This window comes from Sceloporus occidentalis, unplaced genomic scaffold, assembly GCF_023333645.1.
Source record: "Sceloporus occidentalis isolate IW3139 unplaced genomic scaffold, rSceOcc1.0.p SCAF_8, whole genome shotgun sequence".
Taxonomy (NCBI): Eukaryota; Metazoa; Chordata; class Lepidosauria; order Squamata; family Phrynosomatidae; genus Sceloporus; species Sceloporus occidentalis.
This window is the reverse complement of record NW_028316988.1, coordinates 49,608,602-49,632,705: the sequence shown is the minus strand read 5'-3', so window position 1 is coordinate 49,632,705 and position 24,104 is coordinate 49,608,602. Positions and strand designations below refer to the sequence as shown.

Sequence of the window (24,104 nt, the reverse complement as noted above, 5' to 3'; positions counted from 1 at the left end):
TCAATGGGCAGCTAGTCTGTTTCTCCCTATTTAATTGGAGGTGGAAGGTACAGTGGAAAAACACAAGTTACGATGACATCTGAACACCCTGTGAAAATCCTTAAGACAGACAATTGCACAATCAAAGCCTCATCCAAAAGCACAGAGAATAAAAAGCCGGTCTTGCAAAACAGATGTTTCTCTGGCCCCTGTGCAAAAGAGTTTTCACAGTCAAATATTCAGCAGTCCTTGTAGCATTCAAAGGACAAAGCCATGTCATCAAACATGAAATATGATAGCCCAGGGAGGAGGAACACATGGTTCTCCGGAGGTTTACATCTGGAACTTCAAGAGTCCCTCACTATTGGTCCTGCTCACTATGGCTTCTGGGAGCTGAAATCCAAAAGAACCAGACTCTTCTCCCCAGTTTAGATCCATGCAATGGGAGGGGGAGATTGAAATTAAATGTCCTTCATCACCACTTAACTGATGGTGGCTTCAGAGGATGTTTTATCATGGTGATGTTTTGCTTTGTCCCCTGAATTTTACAGAGGCTTCTACCTTGTTTTTCCATTGCTTTGTCCATCTTTTTCTTCCATCTGAAAATCTAAGCAATTTGGGGGCTTGCAGTCCCCCCCCCTCGGCCCCTGCATATCCTTTCCAACCTCTGATTTGCCCATCTTCTACAAGACCACACTCAGTTCAATACTCGTGCTACAATTACTGTGGGACCAAGTATTCAAAGTTGTATTTTATTAAGAGGCAAACAACTGAAAGACAAACCACATAAAAAAGTAATCTTTTTGCATCTGGCCTAGAAAGGGGACATAATCCACATCATTGCAAAGCCCCCTGTGGGCACCTGGACAGGTCTTTTGAACAACAAAGTGGGCTCCTTTAAGTTCATCTATGTGGATGTCATCCCAGAAGAACAGGCACCGGCTGCAAAGAGCTGTTCACGCAGCAGGAGCAAGAGACCCAAACCCAAGACTCTACATGAACTACTGGAGCGCATCAATCTTGAGGTGAGCTTTTCCTACCAGCTGAGGCCCCCAACATAGACATGCAAAACAGTGCTACTACTGGGGAGTGTGGGACAGTTGGCAACAGGGCACATGGTTTTGACACAGAAAGTCTGAATTTTAACCCATGGTTGCTCCTGCAAATGATAGGAAGGCTCTCTACTTTCAAACTCTGGAAAGCCACTGTTGGTTAAGTGTACTGCTGGAGATGTCATAGAATCATAGAGTTGGAAGAGACCACAAGGGCCATCCAGTCCAACCCCCTGCCATGCAGGAACTCTCAATCAAAGCATACCTGACAGATGGCCATCCAGCCTCTGTTTAAAGACTTGTAGTCCTCTAGATGTTGCTGGACTCAAATTCTCATCTACTCTAGCCAGTCTGCCAATGAGAGTATTGGAGTCATAGTTCACCCACATCTAGAGGGCAACAGCTGTATACAAGATGGAACCATAGTTTGGTTCTAGATAAGGCAAGCTTCTGTATTCTAGTACTTCCCATTAAATCCACCAATGTTCTTGGCTCTGCAAAGCTGCCCTAAATACTCAGAGCAATTGTCTATCTACCCCAGGACCAGCAGAAAGAGGATCCATGTTAAGTGCAGGCAGGGGAAATCAAGGGTGGCCTTCCAACATCTCCAGTAAAGATGAAGGGGATGCAGGCAATGGCACAGACATGTGAACTCTCCACCCATTAGAGCCACCAACTTTGAGGAGGGAGAAGGTGTGCAAGTTGTTTTGAGACAAGGCAGAAAGCAGCAGCACACTATTATACCCATGTTGTCATGCCACAATTAGTTAAGGGTTAAAGCCTTCCTGAATCTGCTCCTTCAGATAAACAGTATTTAAACACAAAAATATGCCCCATTATTTCCACAACCGAAACTGGACATTTTCTCTACCTGGAACAAAGAAGTTCATGTCACCTTAAAAGACTAACAAATGCATTATGGCATAAGCTTTCATGTGCTAAATTTCATTTCATTATATGCATGAAATACTTTCCTCAGTTGATAGCTGTGCATATACTGCACCGTGTATACAGTATGCAGAAAGTATGGCCCCAAACAAGTCAGTTAAAGCAGAAATAGGCAACAGTGACAGGTACCTCCACAGTGGGTCACACCACTCCATTTTAAGCTAAAAAATAAAACTGGAAATGTTGGCTTATCCGACAAGTTGTTACAGTGTTTTAAAATAAACTGCCACTCAACTCGGCCTCCAGAAGCAGCAATTTACTTTTGAGGGGCATATTTTTTTCTACCAGAAAGGCAGAGGCTTGGAGGGGGGGAGCAGTCTAGAAGAGCAAGCCTGAGGGCTACATGCAGCCTACAGGCCATGCTGTGTTCATCACTGCATTAAAGCTTAAAACATATGCAACATTAGCACTGTGATACCTCACAATGATATATAATAATATAAGTGGTGACATTAGCATGGCTTAAGGTATAATAAATTGGTTAGTCTTTAAGAAGCCACTGGACTCTGATATTTGCTGCAATCCTTGTTGGGGTTTCTTAACAGAACATGGGACAATCGAGTATATCACCTACTGTAATTAAAAACATCCAGTCCTACCACTAGCAACAACTACTCACCCCCATTTCACTATAGCAGGGATGAGTAAACAGGTCCTTCCAGATATCACTGAACTCAGTTCTCATCAGCCACACTACTAGGCCAGCTGTAAAGCATTACAGGAGCAATTCAGCATCCCCACTCTCAAAGACACAGCTGACCCCTGAACATAGTGGCGGGAGTATATAATTTTATGTTCACTAGCTCCTGATACAGCAGCAGCACATGAACTTACTCATCCTACCCCAGTGTCAATCGGTCTGCCTAGTAAGTTCTGATCAGCACATTTATTTCTGTTCCTCATCCCATCTCAGGAACATGCCTCCACATTGCTACTAAATGGCTATCAGACTCTGGAGGACTTCAAGGAGCTGCAGGAGACGCACCTGAATGAACTGAATATCACTGACCCACAGCACCGTGCCAAGCTGCTTACAGCAGCAGACCTACTGCTGGATTACGACAGTAAGCACTTCAGAAAAACCCAGCTGCTTTTCTTCCCTTGCGTAGTAGTACAATACCTGCTTTAGATGTAAAAGTAAACCAGGCACCTCTAGACTGGTTTAAAGAAATATGACTTCTTACAATATAGCACCTTGAGTTTTGCTGGTTGTTGCCACCACTGCACTGACACACTCATTCCATTCTTTTTAGGAGCGGTTTGCAGTGATTTCCTGTGTTCTTCCACAGATTTTTTTAAAAACCAGGGTGTAGTTTGCTAAGGTGGTCCCATGGATCAAAAGGCAAATTTTCTCCTCCAATTTAAAAAAAATTAAATTTTAATTTTAAAAAAATAAGTTAGAGTGCCGTTCAGTAAAAGTGCCATTTCATTGTCTTGCTGTTGCCCTAGAACCTCATTTAAAAACAAAAATAAAAAGGAACAATATGTTTTGGAATCTGAACATTGTTCCGATATGTATTAGAATTTTTTAAAAAAGGAGTAGGTGGGAGTAAAATGTAGCCGGCACTGTGAATTGCCAGAAAATAGTCCAAAATAACAATGGTTTTGATATTTTTTTTAAAAAAAACCAAGACCTACAGCAACAAATACTGCAACTTCCCAACACATTTGCCTTATGTGGAGGAGACTTAAAAAAGGAACAGACAATGAAAAACTGCTGGGGTTCCTGCAAGTTCAATTGACAAATGCTGGGCTAGACATGCAGTCTGATTTAAGCTAAAAGATATGCATGGGCGCACATGTGTACCATATCAAGTCACTTGTCAACTGGTCCTCAAGGTGACCTCATTAATTTCCACAGGGTTTCCTTAGGTGAGGAATACTCAAGAGGTGATTGCCATTACCTTCTTGTGAAAGCATCCGATACTGCATCTGGTGTTCCTTAGCAGTCCCTCTCCCAAATACTAATCAGGTCCACTCTGCTAGCTTCCCATTTTTCATGCTCCAAGGTGGTAAATCCTGAAAAAGAGCAGCCTCTGCTAGGTTGCCAGCAGACATCCTGCCCCTTGGTCAAAGCAGATACAGCTAATTTTTCATGTTGTAGCATGGTGTGCAATGCTCCATTCCATGACATTGCCCCAGCCCTCCCAGTGTACGGCCTGCAGCACTCAAGACTTTCCTGTAACTGCTAGTTTTTCTCTCTCCAGCAAGCAGTGAGGCTGAAGATGATGGAGGATGCATGGAGGCTCAACAGGCCCCTGAAGAATCAAAAGGTGAAATTCCACGGGATTCTGGCTGTTTTGAAGGAACAGAGACATTGGACAGTGGGCGGGAAGACTCTAAATTGGAGGAAAGGCTACACACTCTTTCTCTGGCTGATTCCTGCTGAGATAAGCTTCTTCTCTCTGGATCCTGGCCACTTGTTGGTAAATGCAAGCTGTTGTCACAGGCACACCTGCCTCTGAGCCAGAAGGTATGGCTGCACGATATTACCCCCCGCTTTGGACCAAGTAAGAGCACTGCTCCAGTCTTACTATTCCTGGGGGGAAGGGCTGGAGAAACAAGTTTTCTAGTCTTCAGGAAAGGTTGTGTTTTGTTGCATTTATTCAGGCCTTCTGAAAGTGCATTTGTCCCAGTAGGCCCAACTCCTCCTGAGTCAAAAGAATTCTAGTTAAAGTATGGGGGGGGGGAACCCTGCTTTCAGTCCTGTGAAAAAAAAAGCAGCAGACACAGGTGAACTATCCCAAGAATGCCATTACTGCTACCATATCCCTTTTCCTTCCATCACACTATGGTGAGGGAAAATAATGGAAAAAATAGTACCCACCTCACTAGCAAAAACAGAAATGGCCAGCTTTTGTGAGGAAAAGATGGTGGAGACTTTGCATCTCATGCTCCTCTTTAGATGTATTTTAAGTTACTTTGTTAAGAATGGCTAGTCATGTGAAGTGCTAGGACAACAACATCCTTGTCACCAACAGGTAGGTGCAATTCCTGAGCTGGCTGAGTTGCAAGTACCAAGGGGATCAGGAGGTCTACATCATAGATCTTTGCTGGCTGAGGATGTTATGTATTGTTTGGCAAAATGAATGAAGAAACTGGGCACATATTCTCCGATAGCGATCTCTCAATAAACCACATTTATCACCACAGATCTGGCCTTTTTTTTGGAGAAAAACTTCTACCACCATCCATGGGGCAGCTCAAGCTTTCCTGCCATTCCAAAGGCAATTTTCTAAGTCACAAGCTCTTTGAGCCAGGCATTTAGGAAGTTTCCAGATCAAAAACATGTGGTCTTCAGCCGTGGGGGTAAGGTGTCCAGGAAGTTTTTTCTCCTCCCTCCAAGGATTGGGGGGGGGGGGTTTCCTCTAAACAGTTCTGCCTAATTAGTCTCTCCTGATCTGTCGCCTATAGTGATCATCTCACAACAGGATTAGCCACGTCCCTGTCCTGAAAAAATGGACAAAGCAGCAGACACTTACTTTACGGTGCGAGGTCAAACACTTCTTTACAACTAACTCATTTGGAGTGGTTCATCACTTATTCAAGTAGCTCACCACCCCTTCTACTTCCAGAGCCACCTAAAGAATTCTCCAAACACAAATGGTTGTGTCAAGTGCCTTTACATAAAAGTCAAAAATGTCCACAGCACCTAATCTCCTGTTTTGTCAAATGGGAACAGTCAATGCCCCACAGGTAATTTCTGTTTGGCTCAAAAGGGAAGTATTCTGGAAAATCTACACTTTACATAAGCAGGCTGCCTTTTATTACAAGAGAGGCAGTTAAAGTAAATACTGAATCATACCTGGAGGAAGGAGAGCCGAGTCAAACCGTGGTACAAAGTCAACACCAAGCAGCAGTGGCACGCTGGCACCAAGGCAACACACATACACACACAAACACACAAATACTCTCCAAACAAATTTCAATGCCTTCATTGCTGAGATCAGAGGATCACACTGAAACCTCAGGATCGTCCTGCCCCTCAGAACAATTTGACACAGTACATTACAAAATATATCCCAAACATGATGGCTGCAATACTATTGAGATTTGGTTGTTGGTGGTAGTAGTCTCTGACCTTGCTTCAGGCAGGAGGGCACTACCGGCAAGGGGTACTGGAAGTGCACCTGCCACTTCCTGCCTCTCACTGTGTGTAGCAAAAGGAAAGAAGGAAGCCACACAGACCAAATTAAAAGAGGAAGGAGTCATTCCCCTGTCAAACAAAGTGGAAACCCTCTGATACTACCCCCTTACAGAAAGAGATATCACAAGCTCAGTAAGAGCCTTGCCAGAATGTCCTAGAGTCCTACTAACCCAGAAAGAGTCGGCTATGGAAAACAAAAAAAGCAAAAAAAAAAAAAAAAAACCTTAGTGTATCTCATCGATGTGGTGGGAAGTAAAAATCCTACTACCTCTCACTAATTATCTCCATACCTGAGTGTATAAAAAAGGTTAAACCTTGGAGACAACTACAGAAACATCAGCAATTCTCTGCTCCTCTCCCCCCTGCCCTTTGCATTTGGAAGATATCAGTTGTTGAATTACTTTTTACAGTACTTTTTAAAACTGCCCCCCCCCCCAGGTTCCCTGCCTGAAGACCACATTTCAGGGGAAATTATTTCAGCTAGTATTCTCCCACACACATCTGTTTTGCATATGCAAGGGGGGTGTTATTGTTTTTACAAGGAAGCATGAAAAATATACTTCCCACCTTCAACTGGACTGGCACATTTAGAATGAAATAATATTGCACAGATATCTGCTCGCATGCCACTGGCCTATGAATGAATTTGCCTGAAATGGCTCAGAAAGCCAGCTATCTTTCCTGTCAGTCCTATTTTTGACGCATCCCCTCTGCTTCCACAGTGGGAGGGGATTGGAAAACACAAGATGGACAGACAAACCAGATACCATTTAGTCAGACTACCAAAATACAGCTCTCAACTGGATCAACTAAGGTCATGGCACAGCAGTACTGAAGGGCTGCAAAGAAGTCATAGAATCATGGCCAACCTCCTATACATGTGTAGGGAACTGCTTCCTAGCCATGTGCATCCCGCCATTCTGCTACCTTGTAACCTTGCCACTCTTATGATCCACTTCAGAGTTCCTGCCTAAAGTGCTAGTCAAGAAAGAGGGCCAGCCTTTGCCATACCCAGTTCAAGAAACTAAGGCTGCAACAGGATGGAGAGAGGCAGGAAGCAACAACTGAGAAATGCTCAGAAAGGCTTACTAACTGGGGCCAGGGAGTGGGAGAAAAGTGATACCTCACCACACAGTTCCAATACCTAGACCTGGAGTCATATAGGATCTGGACCTCCCCTGGCTGCTCATTTTATGATTTAGGATCACTTGGGGTTCCAAGATACATGGCACTGTTTCACAAATATATGGTTGGCTGTAGCTCCATTTAAAAACTTGGCTCCACTGGCAGCCAAGTTCAGCCAAACTTAATACTTCAGTCAAAGGTAGAAAGATAGCACAGAACCTCAGCTCCATCTTCTTCCCAGCAGATTCCATGATTCGGTGATGTCTGAGTCACAACTGAAGAGGCACTCACTTAATAACATTAAGAGGTGAAAGACAGGTGAAAAGGGCCCGACTCAGCCAGCAGCAATTGCTTCTCAAAAAGAGAGTCCCTTCAATAGTCCAATAGGTGCTCAGCGTCCTTAAGAAAGAGAGTTCTGGCATCCCTCACTTTGTAGACACAGGCCACAACCACTGTTAAACAAACAGCCAAAGGGAACCACAAAGCTATTGTCCAGCCAGCTGTTCCCATCTTGTCCACTCTGCAACTTCACAATAAGAATGCCATACAAAGGGAGAGACTGTGTCCATTTCAGAGGCTAATGTGTTGTCTGCTCATTATCCAAGGATGGAACACATGGTTCAGTTGCAGCAGGTGGCTGTGCCAATTCCTGTGGCACGTTGCATGTTGGCACAGAGAGCTGGCAAGTAAAAGAAAAAAGGTGAGTCACAGCAGATTCCTATCAGAAATGTTCTTTTAAAGAAAACCTCTCAGTTCCAACTTTTTAAAAGTGTTACATGTTACTATACAGAAATTATTACCCAGACAAATCCTGAACCCCTTCCCTTGACCACCAGGAGAAGATGGAGCTAGTGCCAAGCCTTGGCTGGGAGGGGCAGAAAACATATGCCAACTACTTTCTGAATAGATTAACCTCTATCACACTTACCAAACTCTCCTCTGGGAGGGGACTCCCACTCTCTGAGGCACCACTGGCTTCCTGGGCACCAGCTTCAGGACTCCTATCTCCTTGTGTTGTGGAGTCCATCCTAGCACTGCTGTCTTGGATAGCACTGTCCTGTGGCAAGATGCCTCGTCTGTCCAACACACTATAAGGGAGGAAATTAAGGAAACTGAAGAAACCTCTCCTCTGCCCACTGCAGTGCTACCCAGGACTAGCCAAGAAAAATGCTTAAGGCACTGCCTTCTCCTTGTGACCCTATCTGTAGAGAAGCAAGATATGGACTGGGGGGGGGGGGGAAACAATACAATGGAGACATTTGTCTGAGAGAATAGTTAACCAATCCCAGCAAAACCCTAAACTTATCTGCAGCAGAATTTTCATTTCTTAAATGCACATAATGGGATCCTCCAGCCAAGTGTTACCTGGGAGGCAGAGGTCCACAAAGAACCTCACAGCAGTTCTTCGCAATGTTACCATGGCTATAGGGATTCTGCACACGGTTTTTTCCAGTCCAGGAACCCTTGATCTGAAAGGAACAGCAACAGACATAAGAGGGGCTCATAAAGAACCCTGAGCCAGTTGTCAGCTATGATCTTCAAGACGACACATACAACAACAAAAAACACCTCCTATACAGGTTTTCTCTTCATCATGTCCCTTTTGCTTGTCATGTTTCCCTTTGTCACAAGGTAAACATGAGTCAGCAGTGTGATGTGGTAGCTAAAAAGGCCAATGCGATTCTAGGCTGCATCAATAGAAATAGTGTCTAAGGGAAGTAATAGTGCCACTCTATTCTGCCTTGGTCAGGCCTCATCTAGAATACTGCGTCCAGTTCTGGGCACCACAATTCAAAAAGGATGCTGAGAAACTGCAACATGTCCAAAGGAGCGACCAAAATGGTGAAGGGTCTAGAAACCATGCCTTATGAGGAGAGACTTGGGGAGCTGGGTATGTTTAGCCTGGAGAAGAGAAGGTTAAGGGGTGATATGATAGCCCTGTTTAAATATTTGAAGGGATGTCATATTGCAGATGAAGCAAGCTTGTTTTTTGCTGCTCCAGAGAATAGGACCCGGAATAATGGATGCAAGCTACAGGAAAAGAGATTCCACCTCATCATTAGGAGGAACTTCCTGACAGTAAGAGCTATTAGACAATGGAACACACTCCCTCAGAGGATGGTGGAGTCACCTTCCTTAAAGGTCTTTCAACAAAGGCTGGGTGGCCATCTGTCAGGTGTGCTTTGTGTGTTCCTGCATGGCAGAGGGTTGGACTGGATGGCCTTTCTGATCTCTTCCAACTCTATGATTCGGATCCATTCCCTTTCGCATTGGGCACCTGCTGTTTTCCTAATTATTTTGGTCCTTCTAAAGTTCCTTACTCAAAACACAGTTTTGCTTTGATGGAGCCTGGTTCATCTGTCAAAAACTCTTATTTCTAATAAGTTACCCAGAGTTATTGCTCTGATACGGATCCAGGTTGAGCTTTATTTTGCCTCATAACTTGCATTTGAGAAGTTCTGGAACTGCCACTGCCATAGCTAAGACAAAGTCCTCTTGGAAGTGGGAGAATAGTCTTCCAAATAGTAATAAAAGTCTTCCAAATAGTAATAAAAAAGAAAAGGTCTGAGACATACGAACTCCTTGTTCCAAATTTCATCAGCACAAGAAAAAAGGATTTTAAAAAATTCTATGTGCTTCATCAAAAATGAGTCCAGACAGAAAAATATGATTTAAATCCACCCAAGTGTAATTCAACCACTCCTGGCTAGAAGCACAGGAGAAGCTCATATGACTTTTGTATTTATTCATTTATATCCCACTTTTTTTCACAAAATTGGCACTCAGTGAGACTTACAATTTAAAAGAACGACACAATAAAAAACATACCAAAGTGAGTGTTAAAATAGAATTAAATTATTACAATATTAAAACAGATCACTTGTTAAAAGAATAAAATACAGTTAAAAAGATAAAAGCACTAAGAAAGATAAAAGGAATTCCATGGTATTTCCTAAGCACTGTTCTCAGTTGATAGCATTCCTACACTGACTTAGATGTGTATGTCACATTAAAATCCATAAGGCATGTATAAACACTCACATCTTCATTAGTTGTCTGGTTCAGTGCTACCAGGAAAGTGTGGAAGCCAGTTAACCCCACCACAGACCAAAGTGTGAAAAAGCAGATCAAAACCTCCAGAGCTGTGAGCAGCTGAGTTAAGGATCATGAATTGCACTATACATTGTTTAGGTTTTTTTCTACAATGCAGACATCCCACCCTGATGCCCCCCTACCAAGGAGAGATATAAAGGATTTCTCCCATTCCTCGCCTGATGGAAACAGAAAGGATATGTCCCTGGGGTTTCTTTTAGAGTACTCAAAAAGCCAATCTTCAAGGACTCTGTGTGAGAATAGAAAAGCAATTAATTGACCAGTATCAACCAGACCAGGAAGGTAAGGAGTTGTTTCCTCACCAAAACTCCCCTTCCCAAATGCCCAACCCATCTCCAGCAACACAAACCCTCTCACCCCAACATGGACTCACTCAGGGCAACGTAGACAATGTTAAAGGAGAAAATGTAGATGGTGAGAAGAGACAAGGAAAGGATGAAGAGGTAGAAGTAACGGTAGTTCCTCTTCCCCACGCAGTTCCCCACCCAGGGGCAATGATGATCAAACCGCTCTGCAAGAATCAGAAAAGCATGTCAGCTTTCTCCCTGTGTGCTGATTATACAATTGACAGCAATAGGTCAATATGTGTATCAAAATTCCACTAATACACCAGTCCTGCATCACAAGTGCCTGCTTTACGCTGGCTAGGAAACAGATTCACACACCAATTGTTGAGGTGGAAGAGTTGCCCAGCAGCAACATTTCTCTTCAATGCTTACATGGTAAAAGCTGGCCTTAAGGAAGGGTCACTATGTCACACACCAGGTTATCACATGGTGGGGTTTATGTGTGCATTTTCAAAGTTTTTATGGATAAGATAAACAGTAATCTTACCATGCTGTTATGGGAGGCAGATAAGTGTAGGATGATGCCATTTTAATCAGTAATGACTACAAAAACTAGCAACGTCCCATGCTCAGGAAGAACTGTATCATTTGTGCTGTGGGCAGGGGGAGTACCCATCACAGCACACGTAGACTATCTGACTGTCTTTTTTAGCACTGAAGTTAGGAACTGAAAATCAGTTTTCACTTCATAAAAAACAAACCCCTAGTTCCTATGGGTGAAGAGAGGGCCTAAGATGAGGGGACCATGACTATTGAAATTTCAAGAATCAGTGTCCTCCAGTTTCTTATCTCTTCTGTGATTACTGGAGTTTAGCAACCCATAGCCTGGGACCTTGTTGTGCTTGTATTACAGTGCTCATGGTTTCTCCCACTACCTAGCAGGGGGAAAAATATTAAATTTCCTTTACAGTCACATAGACCTACAGGGCTCTGGGCTCAATTCCATCACTTACCCACACAGTTGTCACAGATACTGCAGTGTGAGGCACGGGGTGGACGGAAGATCTTGCAGGTGTAGCAGTACTTCAGTTTCACTATCTGGTTATTGATCTGGAAGTTCTTAATGCGTGGAGGTGGCCGTTGGCCAGGAGGCACTGTTCCATTGGTTGCCTCTGAAAATGAAAGCCATGGTTTCCTACAGTGCTTACATAAATTGTGTGTTCCCATCCACCCCACTCATACGAGCATACACCCACCCTCTCCAGGAACACATGCTCCATCCACAGGCTCAGTTGACGAGAAGTATTCTTCCAAAGCCTGAGAAAGCCACCACCCACTTACCAATTTCCATCTCAATAAAAGCTGCCTCATCTGGCAGGGCTCGTGGAATCACCCCTGGATCACTGAAACTTGTCCGCAAAAGTGTAGCCATCGCAAACAGGAAGAGGATGACTGCAAACACGGGGATTGCTGGGGACAGATGGACAGCAAGGTAGCGACACCTATAGCAAGAGAGAAACCCACAGGGAGGGCAATCAGAAACAAAACCTAATGTGTGGCAAGTTAAGATTCAGGAGAGATTAAAGATTTAAGATAATGCACAAAAATAATCACAGCTGCACAGACCCAATGCCATGGGTTTCAAAGCTCTACTTCAAGAGTGAACAAAATTATTGGCTATGGAAATGTGCATTATGGGAAAAAATGCTTTTTAAAGAGAGGATAACTATTTTTTTAAAAAAAATATTGTCAGTCTTAACATTTGTTGGTAACAACTTGGAAACACTGAACTTCTATTGCAAGCTTATAACTGGAGAAAAATTATACAGCAGTCTGCATGGCCTTCGATTGTGATTAAAAGTTCTGTTAGAACATGGTAACTTGACCCAGAAAGTAGTAGAACCTAACAGGAGCCTTTTAATGGTATAATGAAGTGGCTTAGTCGTTAAGACGCCAATTCTGATGATCACAAGATCAGAAGGTTGGCAGTTCTAAAGCATGCAAATGCAAGTAGATAGATAGGCACCACTTCTCAGTGGCGAGGTAACAGCGTTCAGTGTTATGCTGGCCACATGACTACCATAGCAGTCCTCGGACAACACTGGCTCTTCGGTTATGACTAGATATTCATGTCTTTACCTTTACCTATAGTAATATTATTTTGTACATAGTTTTTTCATATATAATCATTGTTTTATGCAGGCTTCAAAACAAAATATTTGTACTGGCAGCATTCCTTCTTTGCACTCCACATAACAATCTAGTGAGCAACTTGGTACTCCTCTGATATGCAAAAGTGTCAGTGGGGAGACCAGTACAGGAACAGATGCACTGCTATCCTTTTCTATCAGCTATTCTCAAGCATTTCCTGGGATGTCATTTACATTTATTTTGTGTGTGCACACAAGCACACCTTCAAGTCTCCTGTCCACTTATGGCCACTCCATGAATTTCATGGAGTTTTTTCTTTAAAGCAGAAATACTCACAGATAATTTTGCCAGTTCCTTTCTCTGAAATATAGCTTGCCCTAAAGCACCTGGAATTCATTGGTGGTCCTCCATCTAAGTACTAACTAGAACTGATCCTGCTTAGCTTCCAAGATCAGACAGTATCTGATGCCTTAAGAGTATTTAGGCCATTTATTTTGTCTAAACCCCACCATTCTTCCATGCTGTATCTCTGGATGATATATGCAAGTATCCTAAAAGAACTGTATGTTGCCTTATACAGAGAATGTCATCATGCCAACATGCTGTCCTACCACAATCGCACTAGTTTAAGAATGGAAACATACCGGTTTGGCATCATTTCTTATTGCACTTTCCCTCACATTAGCATTTTGGCAATCTAAGGTTGGATGATCTATTTTCCGCACTGCTAAGCACCACCTTCTGGGATTGCTCCCTCCACATTCACACAGCAACCCCACACAAGCTATTGTGTCTACCAACTGCCTCCTGAAGTCAGCTGATGTGTGAACATTCACACATCAGCCGGCTTCAAGAGGTCGTTGGCTGCCACGATTACTGTGAGGGGGAGGGAGAGAGGAGCAGAATCACACTCCTTATACCATGTGACTGACTGAGAAGCAGGACTGCAACAAAAAGGACCTATTGCAGAATTCGTAGAATAACAGAGTTGGAAGAGACAATGGCTGCACGGCCCTCAGGAATCGCCTGTCATCCCCAGGGGCAGCGCGTGCACATGGACACACCACCATTAGGAACAATGGGACTGAAGTCCCATTGTCCTTAATGCGGGGCGTGGCTGCATGCACATATAGCCACTAGGGATAACAGGGGCTTGAATCTGCAAATACTCAAATCCACAAGTGGCAAGTCCGTATATACCGAGGTCTGGCTGTACTGGCCAAAAATGCTTTTATCTTGTTAAAATTTTGCTTTTCTAACCTCATGTGATAACATCCAGAGTCATATGGTTGTGTTCCATCTTACTTACAAAGACTGAGAAACCTTTGGTCTTCCAGAATTTAATGAACTCTTATTCCCATCATCTCTTATCACCATTGGCCAGGCTAGCAGAAGCTTATGAGTAATGGATTTCAACAGTATCTGCTGGGCCACAGGATTAGCAATTGTGATTGGTAATGACTTTGAAGGTTTCAGAAAAGAAATCTTTCCAGTGATACCTTAAGATACCATGGACTGATACTGGGATGTTCCACATGAAAAGCCTGTCACCCATGCAAGCACCAACCAGACCAGGCTGCAACAGAGTTGGAAGAGACAACAAGAGCCATCCAGTACAACCCCTCACCATGCAGGAATATACAATCAAAGCACTCCCAACAAGATGGCCATCTAGCCTCTGTTTAAAAACCTCCAAAGGAGGAAACTCCACCACTCTCCAAGGCAGCTTATTCTATTGCTAAACTGTTCTTACTGTCAGGATGTTCTTCCTAATGTTGGAGGTGAAATCTCTTTTTCTGTAGTTTGAATCTACTGCTCCAGGTCCTAGTCTCTTGAGCAGCAGAAAGCAAACTTGCTCTATCCTCAACATGACATCCCTTCAAATATTTAAACAGGGCTCTCATGTCATCTCTTAACCTTCTTTTCTTCAGACTGAACATATCCAGCTCTGTAAACCACTCCTCATCAGCTTATATTATCCATGCTTTTATCCATTTAGCCACCTTTCTCTGGACACTCCAGCATAACTCTCATTCCTCCATTATGTCAATACCTAGTAGAAAATGATATACCTGTAATGGTTTGAGTGTTGGATTACAACTCTGAAGACCAGGATTCAAACCTCTACCCAGCTATGGAAATTCACTGGATCACACTCTCTGAGCCTCAGAGAAGGCAAAGGAAAACACCTTCTGACCAAATCTTGCCAAGAAAATCCCATGACAGGTATGCCTTAGAGTCTCCATAAATCAAAAATGACTTGAAGGGACAAAAGGGCACCATGCGACTCTCAAATAATTCCACGCAGGAAGGAAAATGGGAAACATCTGAAAAAACAATATAGCTGAAAAAAGAAACAAAAAGAAAGTGGAAAGGAAAAATAACACGTGTAAGGAACAGATGTAAGGACAAATCACCAAGGAAGAGTATAGCTGCACAGCCCAACCTTGCAGGAACAGTGTAAGGAAAGCTAAAGCTCAACATCAGCTGAGACTGACTAGGGAAGCAAGAAGAGACAAAATGGGGGTTTTCAAATATTTTCAAAGCAAGTGAAAGACCAAGAAAATGTTGCTCAACAAAGATGGTAAAATACTAAAAGATCACAATGAAAAGCAGAACTGTTCAATATCTGTTTTACTTCAATTTTTCCCTAAAGAGAATCGTGTGCTGCCATGCCTCAGCAAGGACTTAGTACTTAGTTGGTACTTAGTTGGTCCTTGGTATTTAGTTGGTCCTTGGTATCTGCTGGGGTTTGGTTCCAAGATCCCCCATAAATACAAAAATCCATGGTGTAGTAGAACAGTGTCCCTTATATAAAATGGTGAACAACAAGTTTTGCTTTATGAATTTTCTTCCTCTAAGCATTTTCAAGCCGTGGTTGGTTGAATCCATGGATGCAGAGTCCGTGGATAGGGAGGGTTGCTTGTACTGTATTGCCAATTTTGAAATCCAGTTGACTATACTTGCAGGTTCATTATTTAGCCGCCCGAAATAGGAATATTTTTTCTGCAAAGTTTAGAAAAGGCTTTTTATATGTTTTTTGTTTTTTTTAGAAAACCCAGATATTTCCAAAAGTGTGTAAGTGCCTTCTAAATACACTGTATTGCTTCTAGTGAAACAGATCTGACCTCCAAGTAAAAAAAATATTAAAAGCCAACTGACTAAATTCATGGCCTGTCAGTGACAGACAGATCACAATGCTGCACACTGGCTTTCTTTGATATTTATCCTACCATCTCAAGCTGTCATATCAGGCCCTCACTATTCAAGTCTTGCTAACATGAATCATTCAAGCAGGTCCCAGGCCTTGACTATAAACAACAAGCACCATTCCACAAGTCAGTACTGGCATTGGCAATAAACAAGTGCAGCCATCAAAGGCAAAGGAAGAGACTGAAAGAGTTGTGAACAAACTGCAGACTGAGCACACAACTTGGAAGAACCTACTTTCAGACATGTTCATATCTTATTAGCAACATAGCAAAATACACTGTGGGAAGCTATCAGACTACAGTGCAATACAGTTCTGAGGTACTGCTCACTGGGTGGAAATAGCAAGTCACACACTAACACAATCTTGTAAATAATCATGTTGGGTATGGTAATGCACTTGCCTGTTCTGCTGCTTCCCCCAGCTGTTACACACAACTGTCTAGTAATTCACTGGCAGGAGTGGGAAAGCATTTCTAATTTCCATCCAGAAATGCAGAATGGAGACATGATAGTTATTCCTGCAATGCTCCTGGCACCCATTTCTGCCTTAAAGGATCAGTAGCTCTTTAAAGCAAGAAAAGTGAGCAAGCAGCTTAAATTCTTAACTATAGTTCCCAATCTAGAAAAGAAAAATAGCACTGTTCTAGTTCCCACAATGGTGGGGTAAAGAGCTGCTCCAGCAGTTATTCAGTGGCAGATAGGAGGCAAGATGGACAGAGTGCAAGTAGCCATGGGTCAGATCACTAGAGAAATTTAGCAAAAATTGCCTTGAAAATACTAAGATTAAATGGCATGCACATCTCTTATTAGTTCTTGCAAATATACACCACCAAGGACCTATATCAGCTTTTTAAGAACCAGATTTTACAAGGGACCCGGTTAAATGAATAAGAAAAGTAGTACAGATAGTCCTAAAGTGAATGATGTACAACTGACTGCATTCCACCCAGGGCAAAGTCAAGTAGTTAAGTGACAACAGTTACAGATAGCAAATATAAGAAATCATGCCAAAGAGAAATATAATTATCTGTCTGCTATCGTTGCTACTGCTGTTAAAGTCCTAATTGCTTGCTAGTCTAAATTCCTCCAAAGCACTTTTATTCTCTGCTGTAATGTTATTGATGGGGGGGGGTAATTTTGTATTTTTGATGCCTTTGTTTTGTAATCCACCTTGATTCCATAAGGAAAAGGCGGAATATAAATCGTATTATTATTATTATTATTATTATTATTATTATTATTAAGATGGGTCTTGTTGGAACATGCAACAGACACTCCTCTACCCAAGGTTAACAGCCTAAATTAATTCAGTAAACATGTCCACAAATTTGGTGCCACAGCTTTGGCCTTTTTTTTTTTTTTTGAAGTAACATCAAAGCACTAAACATTCCAGACCTTTTCCTCTGAATTCTACTGAAATCATGAGTGTAACTTGTGAATTTGGGTTTTGAAAAAACCTTTTGTTTTGACTCAGCCACAAGCAGCAACGTAACCATAATAAGCCTTCACTCAGAGTAGGCAACAGTTAACAATAACACTACATTGCTAAAGGTTAAGCTCTGCATGTATGCCAACTTTTGATCTTCCCCTTCACCATGTCCTTCTCATATTGTATCTGAGTGACATGCCAGGATTTTATTCAGCAGAGTCTCAGAAAGAGAAGCAGCAGCAAGATTCAAACTCCTCTTTCCCCGTTCTGAAACACTCCCCAACACTGCAAATCAGAACAAATACAGCCTGCTTTCGACGTGCAAAAGGAATCCAGTGATGACAGTAGGTACAACGGAAGAACAAACATTGTACTAACAACAAAATATGTGCAGCTTTTCAGAGAGTAAACCAAAAATGAATATTTCCAGTTCTAAGACTACCAAGTGTGTGCTATAAGAGAGCAATAAGTGTTTTTTCTCAAAGACCAAGAGAAAAGAGTCTATACTCTTCCCAATTCTCTTTTATGTTTACGATATTTAAAACGTTTCCCCACATTTCAAGATACCTTACTAAACATTAACCTATCTGTTGCTAGTCTCTTCTTACTAGTTAAGCAGATGAGCAAAAGATTAAATAAATGAATATCTGAAAGATGTCAAGTTGTAGTCTTTCCTTTGTTTTACAGAGCTACTTGCTCTTTAAGACAAAAATGGGAAGGGAGCACTACTTGAGTAAAGGATGCACATTCTGAATGAAACACAAGGCCTACTCCTTGTCTGAAGTATCACACAGTAGTGTACAAGAGATGAGGCTCAACAGTCGCATAAACATGTGGAACAGACAATGAATTACTATTTGCAGCATTGTAAGGTTATATCCAAACTTCTTACTCAGAGTCAAGTCATGCTAATGATGCTTTTGTGGCCTGACAAACGTTCCATGTCATCAACCAGGAATTTACTCAACATTCACACCAATCAACTAATGGATCCCAATGGCCCTGCAATGAAAACGTGCCAAATCACCTGATAACCAGGGGAGCTTTATATGGCTGTTGACTTACTACAAATTATTCCTAATCTAGGGACAGCTCACTATGAAGTATTATGGTAGCTCTGATAGCTATCACTCCTGACCCAAACTTGAATACAGCTCTTCATCACATTTTAAAAGAGAGTATCAGTGTAGTGTAAGGCTTAGAGTAAGGGTGGGTATGATACAGCCCTGCAAATGTTGTTGAACTATAAATCCCATTAGCCCTAGCCAGCAAATGGCTGCGAGTTGCCATGTAACTTCTGGACAGCCACACAATTTCCACCCCAGGTTACTGTCTGACTAGGATTTGAGAAACCCAGATTCCATGAAGTTCAACAGGTGAACTTGTGTCAGTAACACAACTCTTAGCACAACTCTGCCATGTTGCTGCAAGTATGAGGGGGGAAGCTGTGTTTACAGCTTGACTCTCTTGTAGGAAAAATGGATTATATTGCTATAATAAACTGTATTTTACCTCACTGCAAACACTCCCACACTTCCTTACAGGCAGTATGTGAGTCTTTCTTACTTATACCACATCAGAAAACTCATAGTTAGCTGTCCGTCTGAGACTCAAAAATACAAACACAGTCCAATCCAACACTCCCATCTCACCACAACTGCTTGAATGCTTAGCAAGATGAACTGGCAGGACCAAAGGTGTCATCATAACGTGAAGTATAGTTCCATATTAATTTGTTCTTCCATACTGAGGTAGCTGTCATAAAACACTGGAACTTATTTCTAAACAAACACACAGGCAATCAGGTTGTAACGGTGGCTTTAGTAAACCCATTCAAAATAGAAACCAAGATTACATTACAAGCCAGAATTTAAAATTGCTAATAGCCTTCTGACTCTGCTAATGTCAAGATTCAGCTGAAACAGTATGCTGCACTAAAATAATTTACTGAACATCTAATGGACAGATCTCATGTTCATAATACACATTACCATTACATGTACAGTGGTTCACAAACTTTGGCTCTCAGGTGATTTGGACTTCTGTTCCCAGAATCCATGACTGCTGGCAATGCTGGCCAGGGCAACTGGGAGCTGAAGTCCAAAACACCTGGAGGACCAAAGTTCGGGAACCACTGTGTTAGAAGTCTTTATAAACATTTTGTTCAGGATAAGAAATCAAGTTTTTATATCACTAGCTATGCACTGTTTAAATTACAGTCTGCCCTCCTTTATCAGCAAACTTGCCATCCATGGACAGCAACCCCCCGCTTTACTTAATAGCAGCACTTGCACATAGATATGCTGGCAGGAGCATGCCATGTTACCATTGATTTTAATGGGACTTGATCTTGCATGGGTTTTGGTATCCGCACGGGGGCAGTCCAAAACAGATCCCACATGGATATGGAGGTCTGACTGTATTTTACCATAAGCCTACAAGGATTTTAAATGACTATCCTTTTAAACTTTCATCAATATAGACTGATCACCTAAGAGTCTATACTAATATCAGCTCTCAACAATTCACCAAGAAGACACTTTGAGGGCTCACAGGAAGATTTTACATATTTATACCTCAACTTTATTTTAAAAATTGGCTCTCTACATTGTTTATAATCACAGCTCACATACAAGTATGTATATATATATATATATATATATATATATATATATATGATTCTAAGAATGAAGTACAACAGCATAAATACTTTCAGAAATTGATTTCAACAATTCAGTCGCTGCTCTCCTGTCCTCTCAAAACAGCAAGCATTGGCTTAGAGTTTCTGAAATACTCAGTCCAGCAATGGAACAAGACACATTTTACAGATGACATAAGATTACACTTTATGTCTGCCATTAATCTCCATCAACTGTCTTAACAGCTGTAAGGACTCCTCAGGGAAAGAGCCTTTCCATCTCATCAGAAGATGAACTATGGCTCAACCAACCAACCCCAGCCCTAAGAAAAACTCCCACAAGAAAAGCTTAATCCTCTGTGAACTTACTCAAAAGCAAAGAAGAGGGCACAAGTCCCCACAATGAGGAAGAGGGTCAAGTAGAAAATGCCTTTCTGTCGGGCCATCATAATACGCCCATCGCAACAAAATGTGTTCCTTCCAGGTAGTTTCTCCCATTTCCGTGTCACTTTCTTCCTTGCTATCATCACAGACATGGCTGCACCTTCACAGAAGGCAGGGCAGCTGGGCAATGGGCCTTCTCCACTCCAACCACTGGGATGTATACACCATTCTCAGAGATCCAGCCTCAGCCCCTGGTGAGATAAGAGACAAGCAAACCAGTTAGCATCACTGTCCTTAACATACCTAACTTGTATTTCTATGTTTACTGGGAGAATATCCTTCTTGGCACACCCACATCCTATTTTCAGGTTTAGTCACTCACCATCGTGAGTGATAGAAGTGCCATCTTGCTCAGCAGGAAGCAAACAATATGGTTTACGCTGTAGCTACTAGCATGAGGGAAATCTGTTCATTGAAAATGCCAGCCTGTTCTTAGCAAATGACATTGGCCAAAAAAGCTCCAAGGCACATGGGCCGGGCACAACATGCCTTACCATCCTTCTCTTCCACTAGGATAAATGACAGATCAGCCTAATAAGTATAGTATCTAAAGCTTGCCCCTGCTTCGAATGTCGCCCCAGTTTTGATTGAGCATAGTAAAGCCTCACCCAAGGGAAGAATGTTTTACATTGTTTACATTCCTATTAACAATGATATAATCATATGTGGATTTCTGGGCCAAAATACACACCAGTTATTAAGCTAACAGCCTGAATTACACTGGCCATGGAAATTAAACAGCCCTTGACACAAACAGGGCTTTGATAAGAGTTTGAAAGAAAAACCTTTCTGATGCTTTACTCCAGTCGCCTAGTGCTAGATTACATTTGATTTCCAAAAAAAGCTGGTCCAACAAAATTAGAGTCAAACTTTTCCCATCACTCTATCTTCTTTGTTGATATAGCTTCTCAGGCTCTGTTTAAGCAAGACAGTCATTTAAGAAACAAATCTACCTTCTCTTCTTCACTTTGTGAAGTCCCAGCTATTAACCGCAGTGATATCTTGTTATATAAATTGTGATTTAAGATTCCAGACTTGGACTCAAAAAACCTCTTAAAACAAACTCTCTAAGCAGGCTTTGCGCTCACTCCGGCAGCAATTTCAAAAGAGAACAAAGCTGGTCTCCCCTCAATCCTTCAAAAGCAGGCAGGGGACACTCCTGAGAGACTGGAGCATTCAATCTTAGCCCAGATGGGTTAAACCAAAGCAAAAACTAGACTGTCAAAATGTGACATTCGCTACTGTTGTTGTCTTTGTATTATCACCATTAACAACAACAACAACAAATAAAAACAACACAACTAAGGAAGCAGAGTAGGGGAAAAGACATAATAAAATAACAAGAACATAACACCCATATGACAGTTTAGAAAGTTCATTACAAAAATGAAGGAATTAATTGATTTAAAAAACTGAATCACGGTTGGAGTAGCAAATAAGTGATCTTTATTAAGATACACAAAGATGTTGAATTAAGAGGAAAACAGTACAGTTGTCCCTCCTTATCCAAGGATTTTTTTATCCACGGATTCAAGCATCCACGGCTTGAAAATAACTCTTTTAAAAGTATGAATTCCAAACAGCAAGGCTTGATTTTCCATTTGATGTGAGGGAGACCACTTTGCTATGCCATTATATTTAACAGGACTCGAGCATCCACAGATATTGTTATCCACGAGGGATCCTTGAACCAAACCCCTGCAGATAACAAGGATCCACTGTATACCAAACCTGGAGAGAAAGGAGGTAACTGAAGGTATTTGAATGATAGATGAGTATCTTTTTTTAGAATATATAGGTAACGGGAAAGAAGGCTGAGAGATTTTTTCTTTTATATAAGGTCAAGTTTTTCTTTTTCTTTCACAGAACCTTAGAGCTGGAAGAGACCCAGAGGCCATCCAGTCCAACCCCATTCTCCCATGCAGGAACATAGAATCAAAGCATCTCCATTGACAGATGGCCATCCAGCCTCTGTTTAAAGACCTCCAAGGAGGGAGACTCCACTACACTCCAAGGAAGGAGTTTGTTGCCTTGTCGAACAGCCCTTACTCTTAGGAAGTTCCTACTAATGTTGAGGTGGAATCTCTTTTCCTGGAGCTTGTATCCATTGTTCCGGGTCCTGGTCTCTGGAGCAGCAGAAAACAAGCTTGCTCCCTCCTCAACGTAACACCCCTTCATATACTTAAACAGGGCTATCATATCATCCCTGAACTGTCTCTTCTCCAGGCTAAACATCCCCAGCTCCCTAAGTCTCTCCTCATAGGGCATAGTTTCCAGACCCTATGAGTGTTTTATGTATTTTTATGTACGCCTATCTTATGTCACTATGTTAAGTGCATTAAAAAGGTGTGTCTCCTTCCTCTGGAGGAGCAGCTGAGGACAGGACAAGGTACCAGCATCGCTATCTCCTGTTTTTAACAGTCTGAAGCCTCTGGGGAAAGAGTGGGAAACAAATAAATGTAATAATAATAATAATAATATCTACGGTCCAAAACACATTGCAGAAATAACCCAGCACAAGGCCAGGCTCCCATCGCCCTGGATGAGGGCTAGGGAATCCTGGGAGCTGCAGTTCACTGTGGCAGCAAAGCTGGCTCTCTCCGACAGAGAAGGCTCCATGGGTCACAGAACGACTACAGTTCCCAGAATCCCCTATGGCAGTTAAAGCGGTCTCGAACTGGATCATTTGTGCTGCGTGTTTTGCACCTATGAGGAGGAGGAAGATAAGGAAACAAGAAGGAAGTAGGAGGAGGAGGAAAGGAAGAAGGAGAAGAAGAACGAGGAGGAGGAGAGGAAGGAGGAGGAGAACAAGGAGAAGGAGATGGAAGAGAAGAGGAGGAGGAAGAGGAAAAGAAGAAGGAGAGAAAGGAGGAGAAGAAGAAAGAGAAGAAGAACAAGGAGGAGGAGGAAGAGAAGAAAGAGAAGAAGGAGGAGAGGAAGAAGGAGGAGAAGCCCCCTTGACAACCTCTACCTCTACCTCTGCCACGCTTTATTCCTTCTGATTACAAAGCACCCGCCCGCTTTGTTTGTTTTGGTTGGCTGACGCTTGAGCTCCAGGTTTCGGCACCTAATCTTTCTCTCTCTCTCTCTCTCGGTCAGATCAATTGCAGTCATAATAACAATGATAATAATGACGATGATACAAAGGGAGTAATAATAATAATAATAATAACAATCCAAGGCAGGCGAGGCCTCCTGGGGCTGCCTGCATCCCAGCAGCAGCAGCAGCAGCAGCAGCAGCGCTTCCGAGAGCTCGACCCCTCCCTGGCTTCCTCTCAAGCCCGAAGCGGGCGCGGCAGAGGCCCATTGTTTCCTTCCCCGCGCGGCGTGACCTTGCGCCAGCTTCCCCCGACACGCGTCTCTTCGCATTCCCACGTGAGGAGAGGAGTCGGGGAACACGCCCAGCTCGGGAGGCCAGTGCTTCATCCCTAGGACTCGGCTGCCTGCGGCGGGGAAGGAAAGGGGCGGGCGGCTCCCCTCAGCGGCCCAGGCCCCTTCCTCCTCCGCTCACCTGCCGCTCCGCGCCGCCGGGGCCGAGGCCGGACCCGCCAACAGCAGCAGCAGCAGCAGCAGCAGC

The 24,104-nt window shown here is 42.7% G+C and overlaps 2 protein-coding genes across 5 annotated transcripts in view; one reads left to right on the top strand and one right to left on the bottom strand.

Annotated features, from left to right (window-relative positions):
* The window catches only part of SASH3 (SAM and SH3 domain containing 3), a 14,717-nt gene extending 10,332 nt beyond the window's left edge, over positions 1–4,385 (top strand). For both annotated transcript variants that reach the window (XM_089536686.1, XM_089536685.1), the window contains exons 6-8: positions 798–1,004; positions 2,893–3,043; positions 4,187–4,385. In XM_089536686.1, the coding sequence (XP_089392812.1) occupies positions 798–1,004; positions 2,893–3,043; positions 4,187–4,368 (540 nt within the window). In that variant the 3' untranslated portion in view covers positions 4,369–4,385. The remainder of the gene's footprint in view (positions 1–797; positions 1,005–2,892; positions 3,044–4,186) is intronic.
* Positions 718–24,104, bottom strand: ZDHHC9 (zDHHC palmitoyltransferase 9). Of its 3 annotated transcripts, none has more exons than XM_089536681.1 (10): positions 24,039–24,104; positions 20,453–20,718; positions 11,994–12,154; positions 11,666–11,824; positions 10,739–10,876; positions 10,548–10,594; positions 10,294–10,398; positions 8,617–8,720; positions 8,180–8,339; positions 718–7,930 (listed from the first exon to the last, which is right to left on the bottom strand). In XM_089536681.1, exons 2-10 carry the CDS (start codon positions 20,617–20,619, stop codon positions 7,829–7,831), a joined length of 1,143 nt encoding a protein of 380 aa, XP_089392807.1. In that variant the 5' UTR covers positions 20,620–20,718; positions 24,039–24,104; the 3' UTR covers positions 718–7,828. The 3 variants fall into 3 exon arrangements, with proteins under 3 accessions (XP_089392807.1, XP_089392810.1, XP_089392809.1); XM_089536684.1 differs by lacking the exon at positions 24,039–24,104 and adding an exon at positions 23,701–24,018; XM_089536683.1 differs by lacking the exon at positions 24,039–24,104 and adding an exon at positions 23,505–23,665 and having other exon boundaries at positions 20,453–22,958.